The sequence below is a fragment of the Pinus tabuliformis genome, chromosome 8 (genome assembly GCF_031772625.1).
Source record: "Pinus tabuliformis cultivar Carrire ecotype Pingquan chromosome 8, CPIR1, whole genome shotgun sequence".
In the NCBI taxonomy this organism is placed as follows: Eukaryota; Viridiplantae; Streptophyta; class Pinopsida; order Pinales; family Pinaceae; genus Pinus; species Pinus tabuliformis.
The window spans coordinates 967,948,377-967,964,209 of NC_142294.1; the positions used below are offsets into that span (position 1 = coordinate 967,948,377).

At 38.8% G+C, this 15,833-nt stretch overlaps 1 protein-coding gene and 1 pseudogene across 1 annotated transcript; both read left to right on the forward strand.

Moving 5' to 3' along the window:
* The first annotated feature begins 951 nt into the window (after positions 1-951).
* Positions 952-3,477, forward strand: LOC149238691 (malate dehydrogenase, mitochondrial pseudogene; annotated as a pseudogene).
* Positions 3,478-3,486: 9 nt separating this feature from the next.
* LOC149238692 (malate dehydrogenase, mitochondrial-like) lies at positions 3,487-6,948 on the forward strand. Its single transcript, XM_089369643.1, has 5 exons — positions 3,487-3,567; positions 4,405-4,573; positions 4,935-4,996; positions 5,241-5,368; positions 6,549-6,948. Exons 1-5 carry the CDS (start codon positions 3,487-3,489, stop codon positions 6,556-6,558), a joined length of 450 nt encoding a protein of 149 aa, XP_089225769.1. The 3' UTR covers positions 6,559-6,948.
* The last annotated feature ends 8,885 nt before the right edge of the window (positions 6,949-15,833 follow it).

Sequence of the window (15,833 nt, forward strand, 5' to 3'; positions counted from 1 at the left end):
ATCACGGGGCAACAAAGGTTGGGGTTAATAATTTGCTTTAATTATCCTAGCAAAATTGCAAGGAGAGGAGGAAATCAAATTATCACATCCAGTTCTATGCAGGACAGCTGAATATGCTAACTCACTTTTGTCTGGAGTTTGCGAGTCAAAACAAAGTTATTGCTAAGGTCAGGTGAAACTGTTTCCCAAGTTTAACAGTTTTCTTTTGATAATCAGTTGGTATCATGATGATATTCTTTGTAAATATGCGAGGGTTCATGGCAGTGGGTTGTGCTGTTCTTCTTTCTCCTCTGTGGCTATTGTTATTTGCTTCGTTTGGGATACTTCCAATTGTGGGGAGCACTTTGGATTGGGAGCCTTTGGTAAAGAACAGCTTAGGGATTTTAGGAGCAGCTGCTGCTTTTTATCTGACACCCATTGGTTAAGAGACACATATTGTATTTGATATTATAGTGACCATAGTGGTGAAAGGTTACATTAAGAAATGGAAACAATTAGTGGGGCTAATATATGATGCAATATATAGGAATATCTAATAGTAAATTCATTATAAGTATTTTTATTCTTTATGAAAGTATTTTTTTGTTGTATTTGCCTTCTTCAATTTATGCCTTACGGCGTTTCCTTTGCAACATCTGGTGCAAATGCTAGTATAATAACTTAATTAACATTTGACCAACTAAAAATTTCGATCACATGATGTTCCATTCCCGAACCTCATCCCCCCAAAAGAGGGATTTCTATCACGAGCTGTCTGATTGTCAATAACTAAGAATTTCGCAATAAAATAGATTAAACCAAAGCCCTGCATAGTACCGTGAGGCTTTAAAATCCCTTTTAACAAAGTCATATCCACACATCTCCATTGATTCGGCCTTTAAGCTCTGGAATCTCCCCCTTCTTCTTCATCTGCCTTCAGCTTGCATTCTTTCAGTGTTACCAGCGGCAAAAATGAGTTCTGCAATGCGACGATTGGTGGGATCTGCACTGAAGAATGCATCATCTTCTTCTTTCAAAACTAATGTTATGCCGAGAAGGTTTTATTCGAGTGGTGGAAGTCCGCCACGCAAGGTTGTTGTGTTGGGAGCTGCTGGGGGTATCGGGCAGCCATTGGCTCTTCTGATGAAACTCAATCCTCTGGTGTCAAAGTTGGCGCTCTATGATATCGCTGACACTCCAGGTGTGGCTGCAGATGTCGGCCACATCAACAGCCGTGCTGAGGTGGGTTCCTCTTTTCCTACCGCGTTTTTTTCGTTCTCTGTATGCTGGATCTGTTCTCTCTGCGAACGATAGAGATGTTTTGATTTTAGTTTCAAGGGATCTCCATTGGGATCGATCGTACGAAGACCCACTTGGTAGGATCTACTTTTTGTTAGTGTTTTACCTGTTATTAGTTCTTTGATTTTACGTTTCTGATATTGTCCATGGTCAGATAATTTATTTATTTTGGTAAGCGCCTATTTTTTTAAAGGAACCAGGCCTTATACCAAGCTTAGATTCCACTGCTATAACCTGTCAAGGTCTCTGGGATTCTTCGAATGTGGAATTTATTCTTTTGGCCACATTTTTGCAGGAAATATGCCTTCCGGGGCTTTTGAACGTGGGTTTGAGCCCTGAAAGCGCAATGATTTAATTTCTTAAACACAACCCAATTCACGTTAATGGTCAATTCAATTCACTTTCATGGTCAGTTTGTAAATGTGTTTGTGCATATTTTGATTGATGAAAAAAAGCACCTAGATATTTATTTCGTGGAAATCCATGGCTGCATCATGTGCACCTACTCGATTAGGGTTTTTAATTTTATGGATCTAGGTGACATTTGGCCCAACAATCCATTGAAGCAACGCACATCGCATTGTCATTCTAAAACGATTGTATTGTACACCGTGAATATTGGATTTGACTATACCTGACATTCTTTGGGCCATTTCAAAAGAGGCAGATATTGAGAGGGCTACATTATTATTATTTTTGATTGTTTTCTTGTTGGCAAATGTCTTTTTGTTAACATAGTGGGCTTTGCCCTCATTGTAGATGCTACAAACATAGAATCTCTATTCCACCAATTTCATGTAGGATTTGCACCTGATCTTGTCTGTTGAATCTCAATATGGTAGTTAACTCCGATGGTGAGATAATGCCGCAACATACTTCTAAGAGGGCACTGAAAGTGCTATGATTTAACTACTTGACTACAATCTGCCTGACATTTATGGCTAGATTGAAATTTGGGCTGTGCTTATTATTATTATTAGCAGTAGTAGTATTTTCTATTGATAGGAGAAGGTTGAAATTGAGGTTGGGCTCACTATTATTGTTTTTGTTTGGTCAAGGCCTTTTGACTGGCGTGGGTGAAACACCTTAATTGCATCTATTCATCAAAGTCACGCATGACTTGCAGATGGGCTCATCTGTCCAAACCTCAATAGCACAGGGGTCATCATTAACAGCACCTCTGCATTATCATTGAACTGGTGTTTATCACGTTAACCCGACTTCATATTTTGGAATGACATGGGCAGCCGCATTATCATGGGAATATGCCTCCTGGGTTTTGAACCTGGGTCATCCTCATGACAAGCACCCTACAACTTGCCACTAAACCACAACCCAATGGACGAGGTAGTTCATATTTTTTTGATGAAAAGTGCATCTATATTTTTAGCAGAATCCACGGCTGGATCATATGCCTCTGCTTAATAGGACTTTTTGATCTGATGGATCTAAGTCATACTTGGCCTAATGACTACTTAGAAGTTAGAATAGTCTCATTGCATTGTCAATTTGTTATTTTGTGAGGATTGAATTGATGACCCTCTGCATATTGGATTTGCCTCTATATCCAACCTTTTTGGGGTCGTTTAGATTTGCCTCTTTATCCATGAGTAGATTAAATCAAAATAGTCTCCGCAGCGTAAATTAAACTAAGGTTGAATAAACTCCCTAAAGTGGCTTGTGAGATGTTAATTATTTATCACAGCATCACTTTTATACCTGGATTGGATAAGACTATACCCTGATTGAAATGTCGTATACCTGGATTGGACAAGATTATACCCTGATTGAAACGTGGGTTGGTATAGGTCTTCAATCTCCTACGAGCATAATCATTTCTTTTGGTGCTCTATCTCCTCGGTAAAGGCCAAAAGGTGGATTTTACTATAGAATACAAATAATCCTATTCTTGTTCACTATGAGGAGGACATACCATTGCTTGGGTCATGGAACAAGGATAACAAGTTTTACTTCTTTTGGAACTTTGCGATAATAATTTCTTTTCTTATTTTTTGGTCTACATATTTATCATTTAATTTGGTACTGCCATATTGATTTTATCATGCTTGTGTCACGACCTTGTCAGTAATTCACAGCAGTGTGACCTGGGTGCAGGTTGCAAGATATATGGGAGAGGAACAACTTGGCACGGCATTGGAGAATGCAGATGTTGTGATCATTCCTGCTGGTGTGCCTTGAAAACCTGGCATGACCCGTGATGATCTCTTCAACATCAATGCAGGGATTGTTAAATCTCTTTGCTCTGCAATTGAAAAATACTGCCCAGAGGTAAGTTGTCGTGATTTATGATCTTCTTTGAAGTTTTTGTTTTCATGCGATTTTCTTATTGACTATTTCATAGGAATAAGCATGACGTTCATTGTAAGTTGCTTTGTCGAAGGCTTTGTATGTTTGAGATCTATAGATATGGCAATATATACAAATACATATTTGCAAGAATCTTTAAGCAAGTTGTTGATCTAGATTTACATACTGTTCTTGTATATAATCAATTCTACTGGAGAGGTTAACGAAGCTTGAAGACTTCTTTGAGTCAAACGAATAGGTGATTGACTCATTATTGACTCTTTATTTAGACAAATTGCAGCTAACTTTTGCCCATAAGAAGGAAATACTAATTGAAATGAACTTAAGAGTAATTAGCTGTGTAGTCCAATGCAAGTTTGCAGCCACTGTTAAAGCCCTGTTATTCTTGTTTCTCCTCTTGTAGTTAGTAACTTAGCTTTTGGACTTTTGAGAAAGTTGGCATATGAATATCAATATAAAAAATATCCTTGGTCTTCTATTTAACTGTGCACAAATCCACTTGATCACGAGGTATCCTCTATAACATTATATATTACATACAATCAGTATGTACTACCATTAGTGTGGCAAGTTAATAGATAAAGAAGTATGTTTCACAATTATTTGTTTTGTTCATGTACTGGTGTGTGTGTACAATATGTATAGTATATTGTTACATATTATATAGATAGATATATGGAGAGGGGGGAGAGTGTACTGGATAATGTTTTCCTTCTATCAGGAATGGTATATTTGGATTCAAGAAATCATCTAGAATTGGTTTTTACGGCATTGCTGAGGACTTGATATCCATGGCAGGCAATTGTAAATATCACCAGCAATCCTGTAAATTCTACTGTACCAATAGCTGCTGAGGTTTTTAAGAAGGTAGGGACCTATAATGAAAAGAAACTCTTTGGTGTTACTACTCTTGATGTTGTCCGCGCAAAGACGTTCTATGCTTCAAAAGCAGGAGTTCCTGTTGAAGGTATTTAAAATTCTGGCTTGTTATGCTTAGCTACTCTCAAATATTTAGTATTCTGTAAAATATTTTTATTTTTTATAATTTAATCATGAAATATGCATCCTGGGCAAACATGCCAGGCACTTCTCCTCATTTCAAGGATGGTATCATAGGGCTCAAGGCCATCAGAAATATAGTCAGCTCAAGATGTCACTTGAGGCAATTGAACCCGGGTGGGAAGGATAACAGTCTTTGCACACAACCATCTGGGCTAGACCCAATACATGATATGCTGCAGGATCTTACCAACATCATGCTTTTTTTAACATTAGATACAATTCTCAGTTTTATGTTTGTTGTTGATGTCATCCTATGCTGTCTGCAGAAGTTGATGTTCCTGTTGTAGGTGGACATGCGGGTGTTACAATTCTTCCACTTTTTTCACATGTATATGACTTTGTTGGATCCTCATCTTGAGTTTTTTCTTTACTCTTGTGGACATGCGGGTGTTACAATTCTTCCACTTTTTTCACATGTATATGACTTTGTTGGATCCTCATCTTGAGTTTTTTCTTTACTCTTGGATATTAGAAAATTAATTTATAAAAGATAAAATGAGATCATAATTACCTACTCTTCAATACAGTTAAAAAGGGAACATACACTTTTTTGTTTTGATAAAAAATTTTAGGCAACACCAAAGCCAAACTCTGTATTGTCTGAGGAGGACATTAAAGCCTTGACAAAGCGCACACAGGATGGAGGAACTGAAGTTGTTGAAGCAAAAGCAGGGAAAGGTTCAGCCACACTGTCTATGGCGTAAGTTTATGTTTTGGTCCTCTATAGTGGCTAATATGCATTCATATCTTTTGAATGTTTTTTTATTCTTATGTGACTGTCTAGAGTGCTGAATTTTTCATCTTGATGCAGTAGTTGGAGTCAGATAATCTTATCATGGTGTGTGCTTCATGATTTCATGCTTGGCATGCAACATGATTTCATGCTTGATAAGTACCTAATCTGAGATTCACTGTCAGTGAGAATATGGCATGAAGGAGCTTCTTTCTCTTTATCTGAATCTTGTACTTCATACATTTGCATGTCTCAAATATTTTGCCTTAAGCTTAGGTACTTATCCTACATGAAATCATGTAGCATGCATGTCTCAAATCTTTTCCCTTAGGCTTTCTCATTTGTGTGAAACTCAGTGGGTGCTTTTAACCTGTGAGGTTTGACCGATGGATTGTTGCCTTTCATTTACCTTAGTTTGATTGAAATGTTCAGAGTTAATCTAGATTCTGCATGCAAAGATCCTTCCCTAAGAAAAGCCATGAGTCTCTTCAAGGATGTTATTCCTTCTTAAACATAAGATATGTCAAATGGATCCCGCAAAAGTTGTGTGCTTGATGATGGGTAAATCTGGGTATGAGATTTACAAATTTGCACTTACATGTATGCCTGTGGTTGCAATTCACAGATAGGCGCATAACATCCATTCATTACCTCATCTTGAGCATTTGAGCATGGTTCATGCAAAAAACATTGTTGGTCAGTTAAATCCATTAGTTGAAAACTTGGAAGTGAAGAGTAGTGTTGTAGTCTTCTCTATGTTGATGAATGCTTTTTGAGACTTCAAAATGTTTAGACATGCAATTCCTTTTTCATCTTGCTCCTGTGTTCTCAAAAAAAAAAATTTCTACTGTTTTTTAAGGCCAAATATAAACCATGGGATATATATTTTTACCCTGAAGACCTCCAAATCATTTGGAAAAGGAGGTGCTGCAGCAAAAGAGATGGGTTGAATTTGTTGTTTGGATGCACTCTATGGTATGTAATCTTAGTTGGATTTCCAATATACTTTTAAAACATATTTTCATTTTATTTTTTAGTACTATTAGATATTATATCTTACCTCATTTTATGGTTAACATTGTATAACAAAAACATGCGTTGTGTTATGTAATTAATACTAACATGTAATATTGATTTTTTTTGTCAGAATGCTATAGGTAATGATTGCCAAGACGAGGATCCAAATTATGTTCAACATATATTAGGAGATGATGAGGATGAGGATGAGGATGATGGTGGTGAAGGAGGAGATGATGATGATAGTTGCGGTGTTGGTGATGATGTGGATCAGAGTAATGAGGATGGTCAAGATGATCATGAGGATGATCTTGGTGGTGGTAGCTAGGCATGCACATGCATTGTTTTTTATGAAGAAATTATTGTGTAGAATGACATTGTTATGTTTAGATGGGTGTTGTGAATTTACCCTATATCAATGAGACATTTTGATTTTGTAATCATACTATGAGTTTGATTTATGTATGTTGTTAATTTATCGTAGAATAACGATATTCATGAAATATTTTGATTTGTTAATCATATTTGAATTTTAGTTGTTTTGATTAAAAATAATACTGATTTTATTAGTATTATGTTGCTATTTTATACATGTTTTGAAAATTGTTAATGACACATTGTTATTTTTCTGGATGGATGTTGTCAATTTCTCTTAAATTTCTTTACAAATGATTTTGAATTGTGATATCTACTTTAATGATATTTAGAAACTATCATATATTTCACTATGAATCTATAAAGGGGGTCATATATGTAAAGAAAAATATACTCTATATAAGAAGTCAAATGCGGATGTAACCATGGATGCAAAATTGAAAGTAAAATTGGATGTTAAACTAGGAATTAATACAAAATGCAAACAATTGACATACAAAGTGTTTTAAATTAGAAGTGAAAAATTGTGTAATAGTTGACACAAATAAGGGAACAAAACATGGCATACAAAAGGATATCAAATTGGGCAAAAACAAGGACACATAAATGGGAACCAAATTAGATGCAAAAAAAGACAACAACTAGATGTAAAATAAGATGCAAAGTTGAGCGTTAAAAAGAAACAAAAAACGTTACAAATTAATATGCCAAATGATGATGCAAATAATGGTGTAAATTTGGGATGCAAACTTGGGTGCAAAAAAGGAAAAAAAAGAGATGTAAGAAAAGACATAAAACAAGATGCAAAATGGGGCTGAAAAAAGGTGAAACCAAGGATGCCATATTGGATGTAAAAAATGATTCCTAATCACATGAAAATTTAGGCTCGAACTTAGACACAAAATTATATGCAAATGTGGACACAAGATGAGGCAAAAAAAGATGCAAATTTGGATGGTGAAAACGATGTAAAACTAGACACCAAAAAAATGCAAAATTGGATGAAAAAGTCGGTGTAAATAATGGTGCAACATTGGACACAAGTAGACACAAAAAAATGGTGCAAAAAGGGGCATAAAATAGCTTAAAATTGGATGCAAAACTTGGTGCAAAAACAAATAGAAAAGTAGACGTAAAAAATGGCTCTAAATTGAATGTACCATTAGACACAAAATAAAATGCAAAGGTGGACACAACACATGACTCAACATAAGATGCAAATATAAATGCAAATTTCAATGCTCAAAATGATGTAACATTAGATGCAAGAGATGGTGTTAAAAATGATGCAAAATTGGATGAAAGAAATGACGCAAAATATGGTGCAAAATGAGATGGGAAAAATGGAGACAAATCAAACGTAAATGTGGATGTAAAAAATGGTCCAAAAAAAGATGCAAAAATGGGCACAAAAATGGATGCAAAATTTGGTGCTAAATCAAATTCAACACATGGTGCAAAGATAGGCACCAAAGCTGGTGCAAAAATAGAAGCAAAAACTAGTGTAAGACTAGATACAAAACCTGGCGTAAGACTAGATGCAAAAACTGACACAAAATGGATGCATAAAAAGACGTTAAATTGGATTCAAAATACAGTGTAAACTTGATGCAAATGATGGTGCAAAAATGGAAGAAAAGAATGACACAAAATAGGAAGCAAAAGAGAATGATAAATAGATGCAAAAAATGACACAAAACTAGAAGCAAAACCTATCATAAAATAAGATGCAAATCTTGGTTCAAAATTTGACGCAAAAAATGATGCATAGTTTGGTGTAAAAAATGATGCAAAATCTAGCGTGAAAAAGGATGCAAAATCAAGTGCAAAAAAGGACGCTTTAAAAATTGTACAATAGAGCCAGATTTAGCGCCAGTTGCTCATCACAATTACAAAAAAAATGCACTAAAATCTGGCGCAAATCGCTGGTTTTGTTGTAGTGCTTAGTGGAAAGGAGTCGCCTTCACTAAGTGGGCCCGCAGGCAAATTATGGCGCAAGTTCTATTTTTGGATCCCAGCAGGGATGATCACAACAGGAGTCACCACAGCAGGGATGATCACAGCGGGAGTGACCACAGCAGGAGTGATCACATCAGTAGTGATCACAGCAGGAGTGATAAAAGTCTATTTTTAGACTGGTTGTCAAAAATAGAAAAGTCAAATATTATTGTCTCATAATAATATTTGGATTATAAACTTGATCTTATTCTCTTGGAGCACTTCAGTTTGAGCTACATATGTGGCACATGCAGCTGTCAGAAGGAAGTACGCTTTCTTTGTTGGTCAGTTGAGTTGTTGCATGCATGACTTCAGTTAGAACTCAATCAGTTGAGTTTGGTGGAGTTGATTGTAGAGTTAATGAAATTGTGTTCAGTTTGACATGGTTAAACTAGTTGTAATTAGTCTAACTACAAATTGACTAATGATGAGTTGTTAAACTAATTATTAACTCATAATGCAACTATAGAATACATCAGTTAACTCAGTTGCATGCGAGTGCATGTTCAGTTCAGGAGGGACAGGTGTTAGAGGATCAGATTGCTATCAGTTGTGACTATAGTTGTGCATGATGATTTGCACAATCAAAGGGATTGAGTATGCCAATGAATTGCCCAATACCAAGTATTATAGCCTCTGCTCACGTCTTTCCCAGTGTGATTGATTCTTTGGAGGTTAAATACGAGTTTGGTAAACCATTCTCATTCATTCTTGAGCAGGTATTGAGCTATGGAGGCAGGCAAGCAGTGGAATAGATTTGGAGATCAGATCTGAGCTGTATTGTGTGTAACAGGTGGAGCTGGTACTGGATTGCTTGTGATAAGCATTGTACTTTGTAATGTTACATGATTCAATCACTATAATATACAGATAGTTGGGGTTTTTAGCGAGATTCTTTCCCCGGGAAAATACTATGTTGATACGTGCGATTGATGCTTCTATGTACGTCTGTGAATATTTCTGCTTCTGTAAATTGATGATCAACGTAGAGGAGCTTATGTATTGTGTATGTATTCTGCAATAGTACATGATCAGGATAATATCCATTGAATATGTGTCATATTATTCAAAATTTCTACATGGTATCGGGGTTGTTTGATTTGTAGAAGAGATTTTTACAAGATATCAAGCGAGGATTGGTCATCAGATCTATTATTCAGAAAGTGTTTACATTTTATTTCTTCAGGCAGAGTCTGTAATCGGGCCAGGTAGCCTCTGGATTCATCCTTGTTTTGGAAGGTGAGATATCCGGTGAATTCCGAGACAGTGAATCTCTGTACAAGAAACATTTTGTTCTCACGAATTCTAGATCGGAAGTGGTTTAGTTTTTGAGCTGGTGGAATTCGAATTTAATTCCAAAGCAAGAGATAAAACTCAGAAACATTAAGTGTGAGAATGGAGACAGTATGCCCCAGTATCTCACAAAGTTCACCCAATGCTGGGATGAGCTAGGAAGTGTGGGGGTGACTGTCGGATGAGGATGGTGAGTCTAGCACTCCTTAACCTTCCTAAGAGTTGGCATAGCTACCAGGACTTGGTGAATAGAAGGGAGAAACTGCCAATATGGGAGAGACTTTGGTCGGATCTTGTGCAGGAGTAGATTAGACGGTGCACCAGAGACAGTTCTTCATCTATGCAAGATGAGGAGAACTGTGCCTTAGCGAGTAAGGTGAAGAAGGGGAAGGAGAAGGGTTCTCTTTCGGAATCCAGTTCTTCCAGTTGTGGGAAGAAGGTTGACAAATCGAAAGTACGATGCTTTCGTTGTCATGAGGAGGGTTCACGGGTCAAGAACCTGTATGCTCTTGAGGTTCAAGATGCATGCAAAGCCTTGAGCAGCGAGGCAATTGATGGAGACTTGGTGGTTGAGAGGGGAGGTATGTTACCTTTCAACATGCAGAGCCAGAAGAAGTCTCAGACGATTGTGGAGGAGTCACGATTGGTGCAGCAGCTTTAGGAGGTTGTGGAGCAGCCACAACAAGTGAAGCTGAGAGGAGATCGAGTAGAGACATCTACTCATGCAGAGACCTCCAGTAGGGGGAAACTTCGAGCCAGGTGGGCTGAGGGATCACATGCAGCCATACCTCCAGGTAGGAGGTGGGGCGATATAGAGTGATCGTCCTAAGGAGGAGGGGCAGGTCCTTGAGGTACCTAACCTATTGGATGAGACCTTGCTACAGGAGCCCTGATGTGGAGTAGCAGGAACTGACTGATTGGGTAGAGACAGATGCGGATGGAGAGGCAGAGAGAGCGACAGTGCAGGGAATCCCAAGACAGCGCATAGCTAGCAGGCTACAACAATGTGAGAGGCTCAAGTATTTTGCACAGTGCTAGGTGGCACAGAGAGGTGTGCAATGGTGTGAGATGCATGGAGATGTTGCAGTAGCGCAGATGTCAGAGAGGGAGCACTTGTCAGCAGCAGGTAGAGCTTCAGCATCATAGGGTGTTTCTAGCCCAACAGGGAGGTCAGTTGGGAGGTGCAGTCGGATGCAATGCTGGGAGATAGAACCAGCAGCAGCACGGATGCAGTCAGAGATCAAAGTGACAGAGGCTAGAGCAGTCAGATACTAAAGAGCACAGAGATGTAGAGTTTTCAGTCGACAAAGGCAATAGCAGTCAGAGACTTTGGTGACAGAGCAAGTGGACCGGCCAAATGTGTTGCATGGAGAACATTGCAGAGTTACAGGATCAGGTTTGAGAGGAAGCCTTTCTTGTTGAGAGGGAGTGTTGAAAAGTGTGCAACAAGAAATGCTTTTTGAGAATGCAACAAGATGATGGAGCTTAGTGGAACGGAGTCGCCTTCACTAAGTGGGCCCGCAGGCAAATTATGTCGCAAGTTCTATTTTTGGATCCCAGCAGGGATGATCACAGTAGGAGTCACCACAGAAGGGATGATCATAGCAGGAGTGACCACATCAGGAGTGATCACAGCAGGAGTGATCAAAGTCTATTTTTACACTGGTTGTCAAAAATAGAAAAGTCAAATATTATTGTCTCATAATAATATTTGGACTATAAACTTGATCTTATTCTCTTGGAGCACTTTAGTTTGAGCTACAGATGTGGCACATGCAGCTGTCAGAAGGAGGTATGCTTTCTTTGTGGGTTAGTTGAGTTGTTGCATGCATGACTTCAGTCAGAACTTAGTCAGTTGAGTTTGGTGGAGTTGATTATAGAGTTAATGAAGTTGTGTTCAGTTTGACTTGGTTAAACTAGTTGTAATTAGTCTAACTGCAAATAGACTAATGATGAGTTGTTAAACTAATTATTAACTCATAATGCAACTATAGAATACATCAGTTAACTCAGTTGCATGTCAGCGCATGTTCAGTTCAGGAGGGACAGGTGTTAGAGGATCAGATTGCTATCAGTTGTGACGATACTTGTGCATGATGATTTGCACAATCAAAGGGATTGAGTATGCCAATGAATTGGCCAATACCAAGTATTATAGCCTCTGCTCACATCTTTCCCAGTGTGATTGATTCTTTGGAGGTTAAATACGAGTTTGGTAAACCATTCTCATTCATTCTTGAGCAGGTATTGAGTTGTGGAGGCAGGCAAGCAGTGGAATAGATTTGGAGATCAGATTTGAGCTGTATTGTGTGTAATAGGTGGAGATGGTACTGGATTTCTTGTGATAAGCATTGTACTTTGTAATGTTACATGATTCAATCACTATAATATACAGATAGTTTGGGTTTCTAGCGAGATGCTTTTCCCAGGAAAATACTGTGTTGATATGTGTGATTGATGCTTCTATGTATGCCTGTGAATGTTTCTGCTTCTGTAAATTGATGATCAACATAGAGGAGCTTATGTATTGTGTATGTATTCCGCAATAGTACATGATCAGGATAATCTCCATTGAATATGTGTCATATTATTCAAAATTTCTACACAAACCACTCGCGATGTTGTCCATCTTTTGGGTTCATGTTCGCTTCGCAGATTGTGCATTTCAACCTCTGATCTAGTTCCCAAGGTGTCTCGCCTAGTTGCATCTGATTTATTTGAATCCCATAATCGACTGCGCCTCAAATTTAGGCCTACTGAATTATTTATTCAGTGTTGTCTGGATGTCTACCACTCCAACATTCAGGTTATCATTAGGTTGCTTAAAATACCAGGTTAGCATGCGATCTTGCAGAGCACTAACCGGTGTTGCCTTCTTTATTTAATCTTCTGTAACACCTTCAGCTTCCCATACGGCCCTCACAACGAACTAGAATTGGTCTAGATCCTCATTTCCCAAGCCTTTGGACAAAGTCAGCTTCACTGTATTTTCCATACTAAACTGTGGTGGAGGTGGAGGTGGTACGGGTGAAGTTGGAGGCGATGTTGGTGAGGTCAGAGATGGTGTGGGTGGAGGTGGTATTCGCGAGAATCCTTGTCTTATTAACTGAATAGCACTTCATGGAGAAACATTCTCTCTTTCTTCCTCATCACCTCGTGGAGGTGAAATCAATGGACTATACTCCGGACCCTTTTTTCCTTCATTCCTGTAAGTTTTTCGACTTCGCGTAGTCCCAAACATAATCCAGGTGTTCAAAGATTTTACGTACTTACCTCTTGGTCCTTTGAAAAAGCGCTGCTCTGCCTCGCTGTAGCTGAGTGAGGTGTCAACTGCAAATTCTGTTACAAATCCTCCTATGACGCGATTTAGCCAATGATCGACAGTGCGGGTGATCATGTCCTAAAATGCTTCTAATTTTTGAATTAGCTTCAGGGTCCAAACAATAGGACTATCAAGTTTCCACCTTCCTTGTCTATCTGCTAGCTTGGCAATCCACTCGTATAGCTCAATTGGGAAGGAGCTGAAAAATATCTTGTGGATCTCAGTGTAAAGGTATCTATCAAACCACTATTCCTTTGTCAGTCACGAGTTTCTGTTCTCATGTGCCACGAATTCATGGATCTTCCTATCCAACCAATCTTTGATCTCCTTCTTAGATGGATTCCAGTGATACGACATCACACATCTCTTATGCAGATTTCGGTCCTGGCAACGACACCATTTGTTGGCCTGAGGGGGCCTGACCCAAGTTCAAAGTTAATTAGCCAAACAAATCCCTACACTATTGGCACTTACAGAATCATCCCATGGAGCACAGACCAAAGTCTCACCCAAAGCAGTATGGGGGAATGCTAGAACCAAGTTTCTGCACCCTGAGATGGTTGTGATGTTGTTTGATTCCTTCTATCCCTACCTTTGCGCAGGTTTCTTCGCTCTAGGGCCTGCGAGACGAGCCCTCTATTCTCGCCCTTAGTACCTCCGCGAAAGGGTATGATCAACCTTCACGCAGACCTAGCTTGCTGCTCAAGTACTTTCGCGCTAATATGGCAACGTGTCGTACAAATTCCCCAATTAATCTAAGTGACTTGCTTATCTTATCAAACAATTATAGTTAACACCGCGTAAACAGATATTCATAATTGTGTTCAATTATTCAATGTAGTTGTGGTCATTCGCACATAATATAAGAAAAATAAAGGAAACTCATACATAAAATAGCCAAGTGCATCAACAAAATAGAGACAAGGAAATTGCAGAATATCTTTCTTTATTAATATCTTCCAAGTGTTTACAAACTCTGTTCACCCTGCGCACACATCTTCAGGGGTCTACGCACTCAACTGCGGACTTCTATCCTAAGCATCTCTGTACTCAGCTGCAGAGCCTTTACCTATGCTACGACCCAAGACTTAGACTTCTTACTTCAGAGTTATGACTCTCTTACATTATTCATCATCCTGTCTCTCTAAAACTACTTAGAGCTTAGCTCTTTTTATACAATCCCATGTTCTGCGGACCATGGGTAGATCTCTTACAGCTGACTTTACTTTACAAAACTAAGGGCGAACTACCCTTTATGACACATAACACCTCCGCACTCTATGACCACAAAATGTGGAGACTTTACCATTTTATTACAAAATTTAACTAAAACGTGGGCTTTTAGCCCCAAAACTTCCCTTGGGGGATCCCACTCCGAACACCTCCAATATAGCCATCTTAGAATTTTTTTCCACGACCACAATACACAGTCATTACCATGCTTGGTAGAAGGGAGGCCAGACAAATAGTCCATGGAGATGGATTCCCAAAGATTGTTGGGAGTAGGTAGAGGAGTGTACATGCCTTGCTTCTTGATGGTTGGATTAGCAATGGGGCAGGCAGTGCAGGATCTGATATATTTCCCAACATCCAGTCGGAGTTTGGGCTAATAAAAGTAATTTTGTAGTACAACCATAATTTTCTCCACACCAAAGTGTCCTCTGACCCAACTATAGTGCGCCTGCCAAATCATCTTGGCACTTTTGCTGGAAGGAACACAAAGGTGGCCCAGGTAGCATAATAATGCGTCCGAGAGGTGTAAATCAAGAAATTTCTTTCCATATACTAGCATCTGGTATGTGGAGGCGAACTCTGGATCATTTTTCTACAGTTGCAACCATCCAGAGGTCTTGTGGCCACAAGAGTTGAGAACAGTAGTCGGTGCTGCAATTGGGGGTCGACTGAGGCAATTTGCAACATTATTGGTGCTGCCATTTTTGTATTTAATGTTCAAGTGGAATTGTTGGATATATGTAGACCACTTCTGATGGTGATTGTTCTACAACTTGCCTTGTGTCTGTATAAACTAAATAGGACAACGATCGATGTGGATGACCATCTCCTTCCCCAGAATGTAATGCTTCCATTGCCGGCAAGCCTGCACGATGGAATACATCTCTTTATCATAGGTGGGGTACTTATGAATTCTATCAAAAGTGTCTCACTATGATAGGCCACTGGCTTCCCGTGCTAGGTGAGGGCTACACAAATGGTATAGTCTGAGGCGTTTGTCTCCATTTAAAATGGTTGTTGCAGGTCTGGTAGTGTGAATGCCGGTGGAGAGTAGAGTTGATGCTTCAACTCAACAAACGACTTATGTTGGGACTTGGAAAAGGAAAACTTTCTTTTGGCCCTACACTTTGTAATATGACTCAAAGGCTAAGTGATATGGGAGAATCCCAACACGAACTTTCGATAAAAATTTAC